Source organism: Prionailurus viverrinus, chromosome C1, assembly GCF_022837055.1.
Source record: "Prionailurus viverrinus isolate Anna chromosome C1, UM_Priviv_1.0, whole genome shotgun sequence".
Taxonomy (NCBI): Eukaryota; Metazoa; Chordata; class Mammalia; order Carnivora; family Felidae; genus Prionailurus; species Prionailurus viverrinus.
The window spans coordinates 199773914-199788027 of record NC_062568.1 but is presented as its reverse complement, the minus strand read 5'-3'; the positions used below and the strand labels follow the sequence as shown (position 1 = coordinate 199788027).

Genomic DNA, 14114 nt, shown 5'->3' with positions numbered 1-14114 from the left:
CAAGGATGATCACACTCCCTGCTCTATGTAGAGAACAGACCACAGGGAGGTAAGAGTGGTTGACAGAGGCATTAAAGGTCCAGACTAGAGACAGTACGGTCCCAAACTGGGCTGGGGGTGGGGGTAGAGACAGAGACAAGAAGACAAGTTCAGAGCGCATCTCAGCGACAGAGCTGACAATGCCTTGCTGAACGACGAGCCGTGGGGGCGGGGGGAGGAGGATAAGAGAGGAACCAAGGACAAGCCCTAGGTCTTGGGTGCGAACACACCTGGGTGGGTGATGATGTCACCTACCGAGTTGGGGAAGGGGCTGAAATGAAAACACTGAGAAACAGACACAAAGAGGCACGCGCACCAGACACAGTCAGACGAAGAGGCAGACAGAGGAAATGGGGGTGAGGAGAGAGAGAGAGAGGTAGGGCGAGGATGAAGGAAATGAGATTCGGCGCAGCGTGCGGGGTGAGTCTGGAAGCAGGGTTCGGCAGCAGCGTGCCAGGGCAAGTGAAGAGAACACACAGGAAGATAAAGAAGTGTGGTGCTGTCCCGCCTTTGATGTTTATGACTCCATCTTTCTACCGGGCTCTGAGGTAAGCCCTGGAAAGATGGAAAGAGACTCAGGTATGGCCTGCCTGCAAGTAGCGTACAAGCTAGGAGGAGGCAGCCAGGTAAGCAAAACATCGCAATGTGAGAAGCGCCTGGGTCCCCACAACAAACAGCAGCAGATACAGTGACGGTGGCTCCCGTGTAGAGACACTTGCTCTGCACCAGGCGGCAGGCTTCACAGGCATTGCATTTAGTCCATATAACTCCGTGAGATCAGTACTCTTGTCTTCATTCCATGCGTGAGGAAATTAAGCAATAGTCAGTTCACCCTGAAGACGCGGGCAGGCATTCTAAAGAGGTAAAATCTGAAGACGGAGTAGGAAGTTATCAGAGGGAGAGAAGCGGTAAACCCAGGGAAACCAAGTTCACAGCCAAGATGAGCCGGAGGGAGTGGCTTAGACACTGGGGGTGAAAGCCAGAGACACACTTCTCAGCTGAGGTCCTGCACGTGTCCATCCCATAACCACCCTGAGAAGGGGATGCTACTTGCCCCATTTTATAAATGAAGAAACAGACCCAGAGGAGGGATGTGCCCAAGATCACACAGCTGGACGGTGAGAGCTGGGATTTAAACCCTGGTCTTTCTGACTCCAAAGTCTATGCTTGCTGTTTGTTGCCACTGTGAAAGTCTAGCAAACGGAAGAACCGGGTATGGTCGACCTGGAAGTGTCTCTCGTGCGGAGCATGAGTGGGATCTTGACAAAACCTGGTGAGTAACGGGGGACCAGCGTGAGCCCCCAGGAGCAGCTCTGGACGCCTTGAGTGCTCAAGTGAGAGAGTTTTCCTTTCTTCTCCAGACAGAAATCATCCGGAAGCGTCTCCACAAGGACATCCTCCACCATTCGGTCATCATGCTCAACTTCTGTCCCGACCTCCAGTCAGTCCAGCCGAACCTGAGAAAGACCCATGGGGAGTTTATCTTCCTCATTGACCGGAGTGGCAGCATGAGTGGGACCAACATCCACCGTGTCAAGGTACCTATAAGAGGACCCATGCCCCGGGATTTAGGGCTTCAGCACTTCCTCAGCACTCTCTGTTCCAAGCAGCCCTCCTTCCACACCTGGACTACTTTCCTAAATTACTCCAGGACTAAAAGGAACAACTCAACTTTCTAAAATCCATTTGAACACAGACACCCAAACTCAACTTGTTCCCCAAATAAAACCCTGAAATGGATGAGCATAGGTAGAACTGTTGCCCATTTACCAAGGGATAAAGTCATCATCAATAGCTTTCCTTGGCACTCTGCAAACCTTTGTTGACTGCCTGCTTGGGCTGAGACATCTCACCAGGTACTGAGTGGAGAGAGGCACAGAGAAGAGAGGAGGGAACTCACATAGCATCAGGTTTATGTGCCAGATACAATACCAGCCACTTAATGCACAGCGTGGTGTTGAATCCAGACAATAATCCCGTGAGGTTGGCCCTCTTGTCACCATTCTCCAAATGGGAAAGCCAATCCTGAAAATTTCAGTAACCTACCCAAAGTCACACAGCTAGTGTGGTCTAAGATCAAACTCATGTCTGTCTGTTCCTACCACCTGACATCAGAGATTCATTGCATATGGCCTCAGCCATTAAGGACTGTGTACAATCCACTAGAAAATATTTGGTTCATTCTTTTTTTTTTTCAAGTGCCTAATATGTGCAAAGCCCAGTGCTTGGCCATCTGGAAAGACAACAGGTTGTAAATGTAGTTCCTGGCCTCAAGGCGTTCACAGTCGAGTAAGGGAGCAGCCCTGCTAACCAGTCATAGCTGGGAGCATGGTCCCACTGCAGTGGGAAGTTCTGAAAGAGTACAGAAGAGTGATAAACTTTCCCCCCCACACACATATCCAGAAGTGTTTCCTCTCCTTCAGGAGATTATTCACCTCGATTATGGCATTATCTAACTCTCCTTTGTATTTTTCATCGTGGAGAGGTATGTCTCCTCTGCTGGAGTTATGAACTCATTAAGGGAAAGGACCAGATCTTTCTCATCTATCTCTCCCCATGGAGCCTCGCTCTGTACTTACCCATAAAAAGCCCCCAGTTGCTGTTTATTGAACTGGGTAAAGGCTCATAGTTTGAGGAAATGAAGGATGCGGGAACAGGAAGAGAGACAGTTCTGCTGCTGTCACCTGAAATGTCATCCCTCCCCCTAGTTTGTCTCTGGAGCAAACTCTTGTTCCCAGGGCAACAGGATTGGCAAGGAGGGGAGGGGTTAGATGGGATCTGTGATGCCAGGTATCTCCTCAGGCTTGCCATGACTAGGTTTAATCCTGAAGCATGCCTGAGCAATCATGTATGAGACCCAAGCTCCTGTTTGAGGCCTCTAGACGCTGAGGTACAGGACTAGTTGTCACCTTCTCCCCACCTTTGTCTGCCATCAAAAGCAAGAATTAGAATGGGGAGCTGTCCATAGTTCTGCTGAAGTATGCTCCAGGACTGTGTGGCCATGTGTATTTCATTCCATAGCTGTATCAGTTTTTAAGACATCTCTTCAGTTATTCTTAAGTATCATGGGATCTTATGATAGCTCTTAGCATTTAAGTCATTTTTCCTGCCATTTCAGGTAAAGAAACTGAGTCCCCAAGAAGCTAGGTGTTCTCCCCAGCACCACAGGGCTAATGAGGAAGTCAAAGCCTCCCATATCTTGGATCAGTGCTCATTTTCCTTAGGTTGCTGGTAGGGTATTAGAATACTCTTTTACTGAGAAAATCTCTCTTCTCTATGTCATTTCTGCTGCATGGCTTAATAGAAAGAGCAATGCTTGGGTTTTGGGATCAGTTCTGCCACTGACCTGCTATGTGGCTTTGGACAAGTGGCTTCTCAACTCTGGGATTCATTTATCCTTTCTGCAAAATGAGCAAGAACGATTAATTCAGGGAGGGCAAACATATGTCACATGTCCCTTTGTTCCTCTCTCCTAAGGCCAGACAGACATCAATAATTGACCATGGCATTTTTTTCTCACGCTGAGCCTGGACTCATTCTCTACACCCTTGTCATCTCAGTGGTCCAGGCTGTTACTACCAGTTAAATGGAGTCAGTTTATGCGTGGAAATCTCTTTCCTGAACTAAAGACCTTTCCAAACTTTACCCTCTAGAATTTTCAGACAACGACTTCCTCTGACTCTCCTCTCAGTCCTTTCCCCCTTTGGAGTCTCCCCTGCTCTCTTTTCCAGTTCAGCTCACTGAGCTCAAGGTCATCTCTCCACAAATGGCTTTGCATTGGCACAATCCATTCTGCTACACATTCCCCTTTTAGAAAAAGGTACAGAAACCACTCAGGCACACGCTCCTTTCCCCACTGACAACGAGGCCATAGGGGGGTTGCTTGGGGCATTAATTGTGTGCCATTAGGTAGACATTTTAGGGAAAACTAGGCTCAGGAAGGTGGGAGAGAATAGAAATCCAAACAGCCACATTAAGGGGGAAAGTTCAGCCAATTTAATTTCCTGCAGCTGGTCTCATTCTTCAGCTGCCACTCGATGCCAAAAACATGGCTTTAAAAATTCTAATAGGTGTGAGCAGAGACAATCTGTATGGATCAGCAGAGTCTCCCGCTAGCGGGAATATACATTAGTGGCTAATGAAAAAATAAGCAGATATTGACTTCTTTTGTAGAGAAACAAAATGTATTGACACAGGCAACAAAAAGAGATGGAGAGAACGGTGAAGGTTGATGTTAATGTTTGATGTTTGTGGAGGGGGATGGGAGAGGGGCTGCAGGTCTGTGGAACCTGCAAGGCTGTATTGCTGTGGAAGTTGCCAAGACAGACTTGCAAGTGCTTCCTTCTGGATTCTGGAATATAACAGTTTGTCTCTCTGTGAAGTCAGCTGAGATCTCTGGGGTGCCATCAATAAACTCCTTGAGGGTGACAGAGAGCCCCTCATTTCTGAGCTCTGTGCCAAGGCAGAGCCAACATGAATAAGGATCTCAGAGATATGTTTTAAAAGCTGTCTTGGGTTTTGCAATCCAGAGCAACTTCTTAACCCTCTGAGCCTCAGTTTTCTTTTTAATGTTTTTCTTTTTGCAAAAAAGAGGAAGAGAGAGTGGGGGGAGGGGCCGAGAGAGGGAGACACAGAATCCGAAGCAGGCTCCAGGCTCTGAACTGTCAGCACAGAGCCTGATGTGGGACTCAAACTCACGAACTGTGAGATCATGACCTGAGCCAAAGTTGGACGCTTAAATGACTGAGCCACCCAGGTGCCCCTGAGCCTCAGTTTTCTTACCTGTAAAACAGAGGCATTGCTATTAATATGTTTCTCATTGGGGTGGTAATAATAACCATTTACTGAATGTTTACTAAGTGCCAGGCTGAGGCTTAGAGGAGGGACATAACTAACCCAAGGTCAAGTTAGTAATGGGGCAAAAGTGAGATTTAAACCAACATACATCTGGGGCGCCTGGGTGGCGCAGTCGGTTGAGCGTCCGACTTCAGCCAGGTCACGATCTCGCGGTCCGTGAGTTCGAGCCCTGCATCGGGCTCTGGGCTGATGGCTCAGAGCCTGGAGCCTGCTTCCGATTCTGTGTCTCCCTCTCTCTCTGCCCCTCCCCCGTTCATGCTCTGTCTCTCTCTGTTCCAAAAATAAATAAACGTTGAAAAAAAAATAAAAAAAAAAATAAACCAACATACATCTACCTTCAAAATGTATCTTCTTAACCACTGTGCTGTAATACATGTTAAAGAGATTAAATGAGATGACTAATAGAAAGTGCTTAGCACAGGATTTGGCACATAGTAATTGCTTGTTATTTACCACTGCACTGTTCTATCATCATCATCATTATCAACATCATCATCATCATCGTCATCATCATCCCCCGCCCCCACCATCTCTCCACCTTTCTTCTTTGTCATTATTTATTTCAACAGACTTTCATCAAGGTCTCCTGGTGTTGTCTAGTTAAGCAGGTTAGGACTCTACTGTTCACAAACTTCAGAGGCAAGGTGACACATGTTTGAGTTTTTGACTCCACTATTGTCAGAATGCTCACCAATGACTTATTGCACCCCTCTGTGCCTCAATTTTCTCTTGTATAAAAGGGGAATAATGTTTTGCCTGCCTAAAGGGTTATTGCAAAGATTACATACAGTAATGTGTGTTAAGTATCTCCTGGCATTTAACAAATACGAGCTGAAGAGACTGTCCCTAAGAGACTTGTCCCCTAGTTAACAGTGGGGAGTGGGCCCATCTGATGCAGAAGGCCCTGGATGAAAGCCAGAAGCCTGTTCCATCAACAGTGTGCCCTGGACCCAGCCACGTGCCTCCCTTAGACATTGATTTTGTTTTTGCAGAAGGGAATGGATATTCTCTGCTCTCCCCAACTCTCAGGGTCAGCAGGAGGTGAAAGGGAACTGGCAAATATAATAGAAAGACTTTGAGAAGTCAGGCTTGCTACACGGGTGAGAAGTTTTATGATGATGGCTTTGGTCCAGCCTCTGGTCTCCCTGTCAGCAAATTTCTAGATCTGAGGGAGAAGGCAATGTTGGGTGCAGGCGGGGGGTGGAAGGCCTGCCTGGAGGCCGTTTCTGGCTGGGATGAGAACACTGGTGTGTGGTGGCAAAGGTCATAGCTCCTTTCTGAATTCTGAACATCCCTTTCTTGCCTGCCAGGATGCCATGCTGGTGGCTCTTAAGAGCCTCATGCCGGCCTGCCTCTTCAATGTCATTGGGTTTGGATCCACATTTAAGACCCTCTTTCCTTCCAGCCAGACCTACAGTGAGGTAAGGAGGGGGAAGGGCTGGGTCCAGGAGTGGATGGGTGGTGAGGAGCAAAGGAAAAGAAGAAAAAAAAGGAGCAGGTAACCCTGAGGCCAGCCCCAGAAGCCATCCCTCACGTGGCACCTCAATGATGCCCACAAGCAGAGAACCAGGGAGGCTATCTCTGGGTAGGCCGGTTTCTAACATCTCTCTCTCTCTTTTTTTTTTTAGTTTATTTATTTTAAGAGAGAGAGAGAGAGAGAGAGAGATCATGCACACATGTGCATGAGTGGGAGAGGGGCAGAGAGAGAGAGAGAGAGAGAGAGAGAATCCCAAGCAAGCTCCATGCTGGGCTCAATCCCACAACCATGAGATCATGACCTGAGATGACCTGAGCCAAAATCAAGAGCTGGACCCTCAACTGACTGAGCCACCCAGGCGCCCTGTCTCCTCTTTAAAATAAGGAATATTTTAGGCAAAGTGTAGGTGTGCACAAAGAGGGGATACAAGGAAGGGGTGGAGATGGGATATATCCTAGGCCTGCCACTCACTGCAGCCTCTGTTTCAAGAGAACGATGGACCCATGCAAGGTTGAGTTAAAGGAGGGAGTGGAAAGGGGATTGTGGAGTGAATAGGTGGGGAGGTGGGCTAAGAATAGAACTCACAAGGTTCAAACTACAATTTAGAACAAGAGGGCTGGGGCCCCAGCAGCATGTTCAAAATTGGAGCATATCCTATCCAGACCTAGGAACAGGAAGAAAGAAAGTAAGGGAGGGAGAGGAGAGAGGAAGGAAGAACATTTTTCAGTGAAAAATAACTTTATGGGCTTTTAAAATATTTTTTTAAAAATTATATATTGATTGTCCCACAATTTCTAAATCTGGATAATCAAAAAGAAAAAAATTTAAATCTCCCATGATCACATCACAAAAAAAAAGAAAGAAAGCCCACTGTTACAGGCTTAGTATAAAGCCTTCCAGACCTTGTTCTATGTATTTACACACATTTTTAATAAAGATAGGATTAGACCTGCCACAACACAACAGCCTATCATAAGCATATTTCCATGCCAGTAAATATTAATCTGCAGCATAATGTAAATGGCTGCCTCGTATTTCACTACACAGGTAAATCGGGACTTACTTAACTAGATCCCTACAGTTGGGCATTTAAATTGCTTCCATTTATTTTTCTATTCAGTCATCTTTGTAGCAAAGACTCTGTACCCATCCTTAATGATTCCCTTAGGATAAATCCTTAGTTCTGTTGGTTCAAAAGGGACATATACATTTCAAGACTTTTGCTATATGCCGTTACCCCAATCATGGGAGTTGAAAGAGCATCTTCGTGAATCAGGAGCAGGACATCTGATGTCCAGTGAGAATATGTTCCTGCTGCAGTGACATCCATCTGGTACAGCAGTCCTTGGCCAGTTGAGTTTCACAGTATTGATCCAGGGGAAAGGGAATCTGAAGCCCATGTTGGGGTACTTTGATTTCCTCAAAGCACCATAGGGAGTTAGCATCCCAGGCAGGCCAGGACTCAAGTCTTGAGATTTCTAGTGTAATGTTCTTATATCACTACACCTCCTGCCTTGCTCATCAGAAAAGGACACCTCATTTGTGCTGAGCAGTTGGGGCTTGATGTGCTACCTTTTAAGGGGTGTTTATATTTTTAATGAGGAACAAAGAAAGGACAAAGGTAAGTGAACACACCATCAACAGCATTAGGGCACTGGTAGGGGGTGTTATTGGGCAGAATCACCCCAAATGAGTCGCCATCTATTCCTCCTGTGCACGGACAGGGTTGAAGTTGGGAATATGAGTCAATCCAGCGAGACCCAACTAAGATCTAGGGAAACAAAGGACTTATCCTCCAGGGGGCTTGGAGTCTCAGAGCCATATGGTGATCCTGGGGACTACCTTCCCTGCCTGTGGCACTTCCCTGCAGGAGAGCGTGGCCATGGCCTGTGATAACATCCAGAGAATGCGGGCCGACATGGGTGGCACCAATATCCTCTCCCCGCTCAAGTGGATCATCCGGCAGCCAGTGCACCGAGGCCACCCACGGATTCTCTTCCTGATCACGGACGGTGCCATCAACAACACCGGGAAGGTGCTAGAACTGGTGCGAAACCATGCCTTCTCCACCAGGTGGGCACAGGCTGAAGGTCTAGGGCTTGGTTATCCTGGGTGGCCCTGGGCTGGGGGTGGCTGAACCAGGGCATCATGGAAAGTGCCAGAAGGGGAGGAGAGAACTCCCAATTCCTACAGTGCTTTGCGTCCAGGGTGGTGTAACTGACTTCAGAGTTTGCCTTTTTGCCTCAAGAGTTCAGATGGAATGAGACGCCCACACCTCTGCTTCCAAAGGGCAGCCTCGTCAGAGGAAGTCTTCCTGCTGCTTTGACTCTGTCTTGGGGTGGGGGTTGATGGGCTATTGTGAATGTGAGTGCCTGCTGCTGGTCCTCTTCCTTCACCTTCACCCTCTGCCTGATGTTAGGACCAGCTCTGAGATAGCTCTGCCGGCTCATGCTCTGTCCCTTTCCCCACCAAAGGGACAAAGGTGGCCGAGAGGACCAGAAGTAGCAGCCTCTCTCCTCCCCTTCTCCCAGGTGCTATAGCTTTGGAATTGGACCCAACGTGTGCCACAGACTGGTGAAAGGGTTGGCAACTGTGTCCAAGGGCAGTGCTGAGTTTCTGATGGAGGGAGAACGGCTGCAACCCAAGGTGGGCGACAGGGGCTCAGTCTCTTCTGGTGCTGGTACCTCAGGGGTGGAGCTGGAACTTCATTTCATCCAGGTCTGAGCTCCCCGCTAGGCCACACTACACCCCAGTGAGGATCAGAGAGGTGGAGGCCACAGAGCGGGCACCTTCTGGAGCTAGTCCAGGACACTAGATCCATTGGTCTCCAGTCACCGGATCTACGTGCTCCGTCCCCTGTCTGGGCAGGAGAGGGGCTTCAGAAAGAGTCACTGCCTCTATGGATACGAGTTGTGTTTGGGGTCATTTCTGACCACATTCCTGATGGTGACAAATGGTGTCTCAAAAGAAATCTAAAGGACCCAGAAATCAAGGGGATTATAGTCTTCTCTCCATTTTCTGCACAGTTGGCACAAATAACTCAACCCTTAGAAAAACCCTGTGTCAACCCAGGTCCTCCAGGAACCAGGGACAGCTCTGGAGTTAAGAGTGCAAGAGATTCACTGGGGGATAATATCTATGAAAGAGGAAAGAGGAAGAAGCAGGAAGGAGCACTCTTCAGCCCATGATGCATTTGCATGCCTGTGAAAGGGAGGAAGGGAAGCAGCATGGAGAAGGGAGAGCCTGACTGCAGGTCTGGCAAGGTCTCAGCAAGGACCCAACGGAGAGCTCTGGAGCAAAGATCCCCATTAGGTAGTCAGATTAGGCTGAAACATCAGGTCCGCCCTGCTCAGCCATTGCCTCGGGGCTTCCAGCCAGAAGTGTGGTCTTGGCTCAGAAGCTGGAGCATTACATCTGGAGACTATCACCTAACTGCATGCCTTGCTGCAAAGAACACAGTCTTCCTCTGAGGGAGATCTGGGAGTGCACCTTTTTGGCTGCCACAATCCCCAAATCATTTTTCTCCAGCTTTGCAGTACCTTTGAAGAAATCAGCCTAGCTGGTGCTAAACGACAGCTGTCGTTTTTGTTTGTTTGTTTTTTAATTTTTTTTTTTAATTTACATCCAAATTAGTGAGCATATAGTGCAACAATGATTTCAGGAGTAGATTCCTTAGTGCTCCTTACCCATTTAGCCTGTCCCCCCTCCCACAACTCCTCCAGCAACCCTCTGTTTGTTCTCCATATTTATGAGTCTCTTCTGTTTTGTCCCCCTCCCCATTCTTATATTATTTTTGTTTCCCTTCCCTTATGTTCATCTGTTTTGTCTCTTAAAGTCCTCATATGAGTGAAGTCATATGATTTTTGTCTGTCTCTGACTAATTTCACTTAGCGTAATCCCCTCCAGTTCCATCCACCTAGTTGCAACTGGCAACTTTTCATTCTTTTTGATTGCTGAGTAATACTCCATTGTATATATATACCACATTTTCTTTATCCATTCATCCATCGATGGACATTTGGGCTCTTTCCATACTTTGGCTATTGTTGATAGTGCTGCTATAAACACGGGGGTACATGTGTCCCTTCGAAACAGCACACCTGTATCCCTTGGATAAATGCCTAGTAGTGCAATTGCTGGGTCGTAGGGTAGTTCTATTTTTAGTTTTTTGAGGAATCTCCATACTGTTTTCCAGAGTGGCTGTGCCAGCTTGCATTCCCACCAACAATGCAAAAGAGATCCTCTTTCTCCACATCCTCGCCAACATCTGTTGTTGCCTGAGTTGTTAATGTTAGCCATTCTGACAGGTGTAAGGTGGTATCTCATTGTGGTTTTGATTTGTATTTCCCTGATGATGAGTGATGTGGAGCATTTTTTCATGTGTCAATTGGCCATCTGGATGTCTTCTTTGGAGAAGTGTCTATTCATGTCTTTTGCCCATTTCTTCACTGGATTATTTGTTTTTGGGGTGTTGAGTTTGATAAGTTCTTTATAGATTTTGGATACTAACCCTTTATCTCACATGTCATTTGCAAATATCTTCTCCCATTCTGTCGGTTGCCTTTTAGTTTTGCTGATTGTTTCCTTCGCTGTGCAGAAGCTTTTTATTTTGATGAGGTCCCAGTAGTTCATTTTTGCTTTTGTTTCCCTTGCCTCCAGAGACGTGTTGAGTAAGAAGTTGCTGCGGCCAAGATCAAAGACGTTTTTGCCTGCTTTCTCCACGTGGATTTTGATGGCTTCCTGTCTTATGTTTAGGTCTTTCATCCATTTTGAGTTTATTTTTGTGTCTGGTGTAAGAAAGTGGTCCAGGTTTATTCTTCTGCATGTCGCTGTCCAGTTTTCCCAGCACCATTTGCTGAAGAGACTGTCTTTACTCCAATGGATATTCTTTCCTGCTTTGTCAAAGATTAGTTGGTCGTATGTTTGTGGGTCCATTTCTGGGTTCTCTATTCTGTTCCAATGATCTGAGTGTCTGTTCTTATGCCAGTACCATGCTGTCTTGATGGTTACAGCTTTGTAGTATAGCTTGAAGTCTGGGATTGCGATGCCTCCTGCTTTGGTTTTCTTTTTCAAGATTGCTTTGGCTATTCGGGGTCTTTTCTGGTTCCATACAAATTTTAGGATTATTTGTTCTAGCTCTGTGAAGAATGCCGGTGTTATTTTGATAGGGATTGCATTGAATATATAGATTGCTTTGGATAGTATCGACGTTTTAACAATATTTGTTCTTCCTATCCGGGAGCATGGAAACTTTTTCCATTTAAAAAAAATTTTTTTAACATTTATTTTACTTTTTGAGAGACAGAGAGATACAAAGTGTGAGTGAGGGAGGGGCAAAGAGAGAGGGAATCCCAGATTCCAAAGCAGGCTCCAGGTTCTGAGCTCAACACAGGGCTCGAACTTACAAACTGCAAGATCATGACCTGAGCTGAAGGCAGATGTTCAACTGACTGAGTCACCCAAGCCACCCCCACAGATGACATGTATTGAACATTTATCATGAGGCAGCTACTTCAATCCAGTATCTCGGCTAAACCTCCCAATGACATTGAGAATTGAAAATTACTAACTCACTTTACCAGTGGGGAAACTGAGGCCCAGGGAGGCAAATTAACTTGCTCAAGATCACTCTCCAGTCCACGCTTTGACACAAGCTTCCTGTGGGCCCTGGGCTAGTCACAACCTTACTTTGGGTCTTGGGTTTTCCCATTATAATATGCTAGGCTTAGAGGAGCATTCTGGTAGTTTAAGAAGCTCAGAGGCATGTTCACTGTTGGACAAGCCACCCCAAAGCCCACTGTGTCTTCTCTGCTCACACCCTCTCGTGTTCATACCCACACGATCTTTGTGGGTGCTCCTCCTATGTGCATGTCCTTGCTCACGCATGTCTCCAACCTGTGTTCTGACTGTGCCCAACAGATGATCAAATCCCTGAAGAAGGCTATGGCCCCAGTCCTGAGTGATGTAACTGTGGAGTGGGTCTTCCCTGAGACCACTGAGGTCCTAATCTCGCCTGTCAGCACCAGCTGCCTCTTCCCTGGAGAGCGGCTGGTGGGGTATGGCATTGTGTGTGATGCCTCCTTATACATCTCCCATCCCAGATATGTAAGTATCTTAGACATTCCAGAACCTTGCCCACAAAGCCATCCTTAGCTGGAAAGACTACTGGGAACTAGGAACTAATTGGGTCTGGTGTTTACAGTTGTGGGGCATGGTGGCCAGGCCAACGGCATGTGGTCATGATGACATTGCTTGGCTAAGTGCTATCATCGCAATACGTGGTTCTTAAGATCCCCTGCAACAGAAAACTTGGGGTAACGTGCTTAAAATGCAGACTCCAACCTCCAACCTCGGCCTACTGAATCAAAGTCTTTGAGGGTAAGGCCTAGGAACCTATATTTTATACAATCTCCTCAAGGTGATTTTGATAAACAATTCATTTCAGAATAACTGCGTTCAGGTTTCTTTCCCCAAACACTCTATTCAGGTCATGTCTCCTCAGATGAGTTTGTGTTTTATTTACATGGATAATTCTCTTGTATGTGGTGACAGACGTGAGATAAAAGTGAGGAATGTCTATAAGGAAGGTGGAGTTCATGTTAAAACGTGGGAGATTGCCCGAGAAGCTATTTCCCCATCCATCTTCCCTCTTTAGTGAGTCTCTCCTCTCCTGCTTGAAGGATTTGTCCTCTTGTTTTATTTTTAAGCAGGAGTCACAAACTCATTGCCTAGAGGGATTGTGCAGGTATAAAATGATTGAAATTAACTTATAAAAATAAAAGGGAAAATGCCATGAAGGATAGCAGTGATCACTGAGTCCATAGAAAGGCTATAAGGAGTGATAAGGAATATGGCAAATTGGACAGCATGCACCCATCTAAATTGGGTGGTCCCCTACCCAGCTCTAACAAACTGTTCCCATGCAGGAATGTGGGCTCTGTGTTAAATGTGTTTTCAGTCTTACAAGAGAAGTTAGAATTTTATGTGCAATTTCCAGATTTTAGAATGTTATAGAATCTCCTAAGAATCGTGGTCAGGGTAATGGTTAATGTGTTGTGGAGAGCAGGGCATTCAAATGCAGGGAGAAGTTGGTCAGTCTTTGAACAGTATAGACCCTTCTCAGAGGTCTGGAGGCAGCAGATCACCAGCAGACCCTACCACTAGAAGGGACCATCAAATCCCTTCCCTTTCCTTACTCATGAGAATGGCAAAGTTTTCTCCCACTCTTACCAAGGCTGTTGGGTAAGGGTACCCTTGTATATCGTGGTGAAAACATGACTTTTCCCCCTGGAAAGCAATCTAGAAATAACTAATGAAATTTGAAATACATAACTTTTCAGCCCAGAAATCCCTCCTAAGAATCTAACACATAGAAATAAAAGTGATGTAATGGATTCGTGCCCAAGGATTCACCGTAGCAATTTTTTATGGCGGCAAAAATAAATGGCCGCAAAGCGAATGCTTAAAAATAAGGGGTGGGGGAATATTCAGTCAATTGCTAAAAAGAATAGTTGATATGCAGGATTTCCAAAATGTTTTAAGTGCAAAATTCAAGATACTGATAAATGTAAGTAATACAGTCCAGCTTTGGTAGAATAAAAGTGACCCTCCAAAGCCCTTATGTTTTATATATATATTTATATCACGGAGAATGGAATGGAAGGAACAGATGGTTCATTCTGTTAATTTTGATGACCTATTTGGAGACAGCAGTGGCATTTAGAATGACATTTTTAAACAT

The 14114-nt window shown here is 46.3% G+C and overlaps 1 protein-coding gene across 1 annotated transcript in view; it reads left to right on the top strand.

Moving 5' to 3' along the window:
• VWA5B1 (von Willebrand factor A domain containing 5B1) overlaps window positions 1-14114 on the top strand; it is a 42055-nt gene that overhangs the window by 11237 nt on the left and 16704 nt on the right. The window contains exons 7-11 of the mRNA XM_047872251.1: window positions 1401-1577; window positions 6207-6317; window positions 8244-8446; window positions 8905-9019; window positions 12293-12478. Coding sequence (XP_047728207.1) covers window positions 1401-1577; window positions 6207-6317; window positions 8244-8446; window positions 8905-9019; window positions 12293-12478 — 792 coding nt within the window. The remainder of the gene's footprint in view (window positions 1-1400; window positions 1578-6206; window positions 6318-8243; window positions 8447-8904; window positions 9020-12292; window positions 12479-14114) is intronic.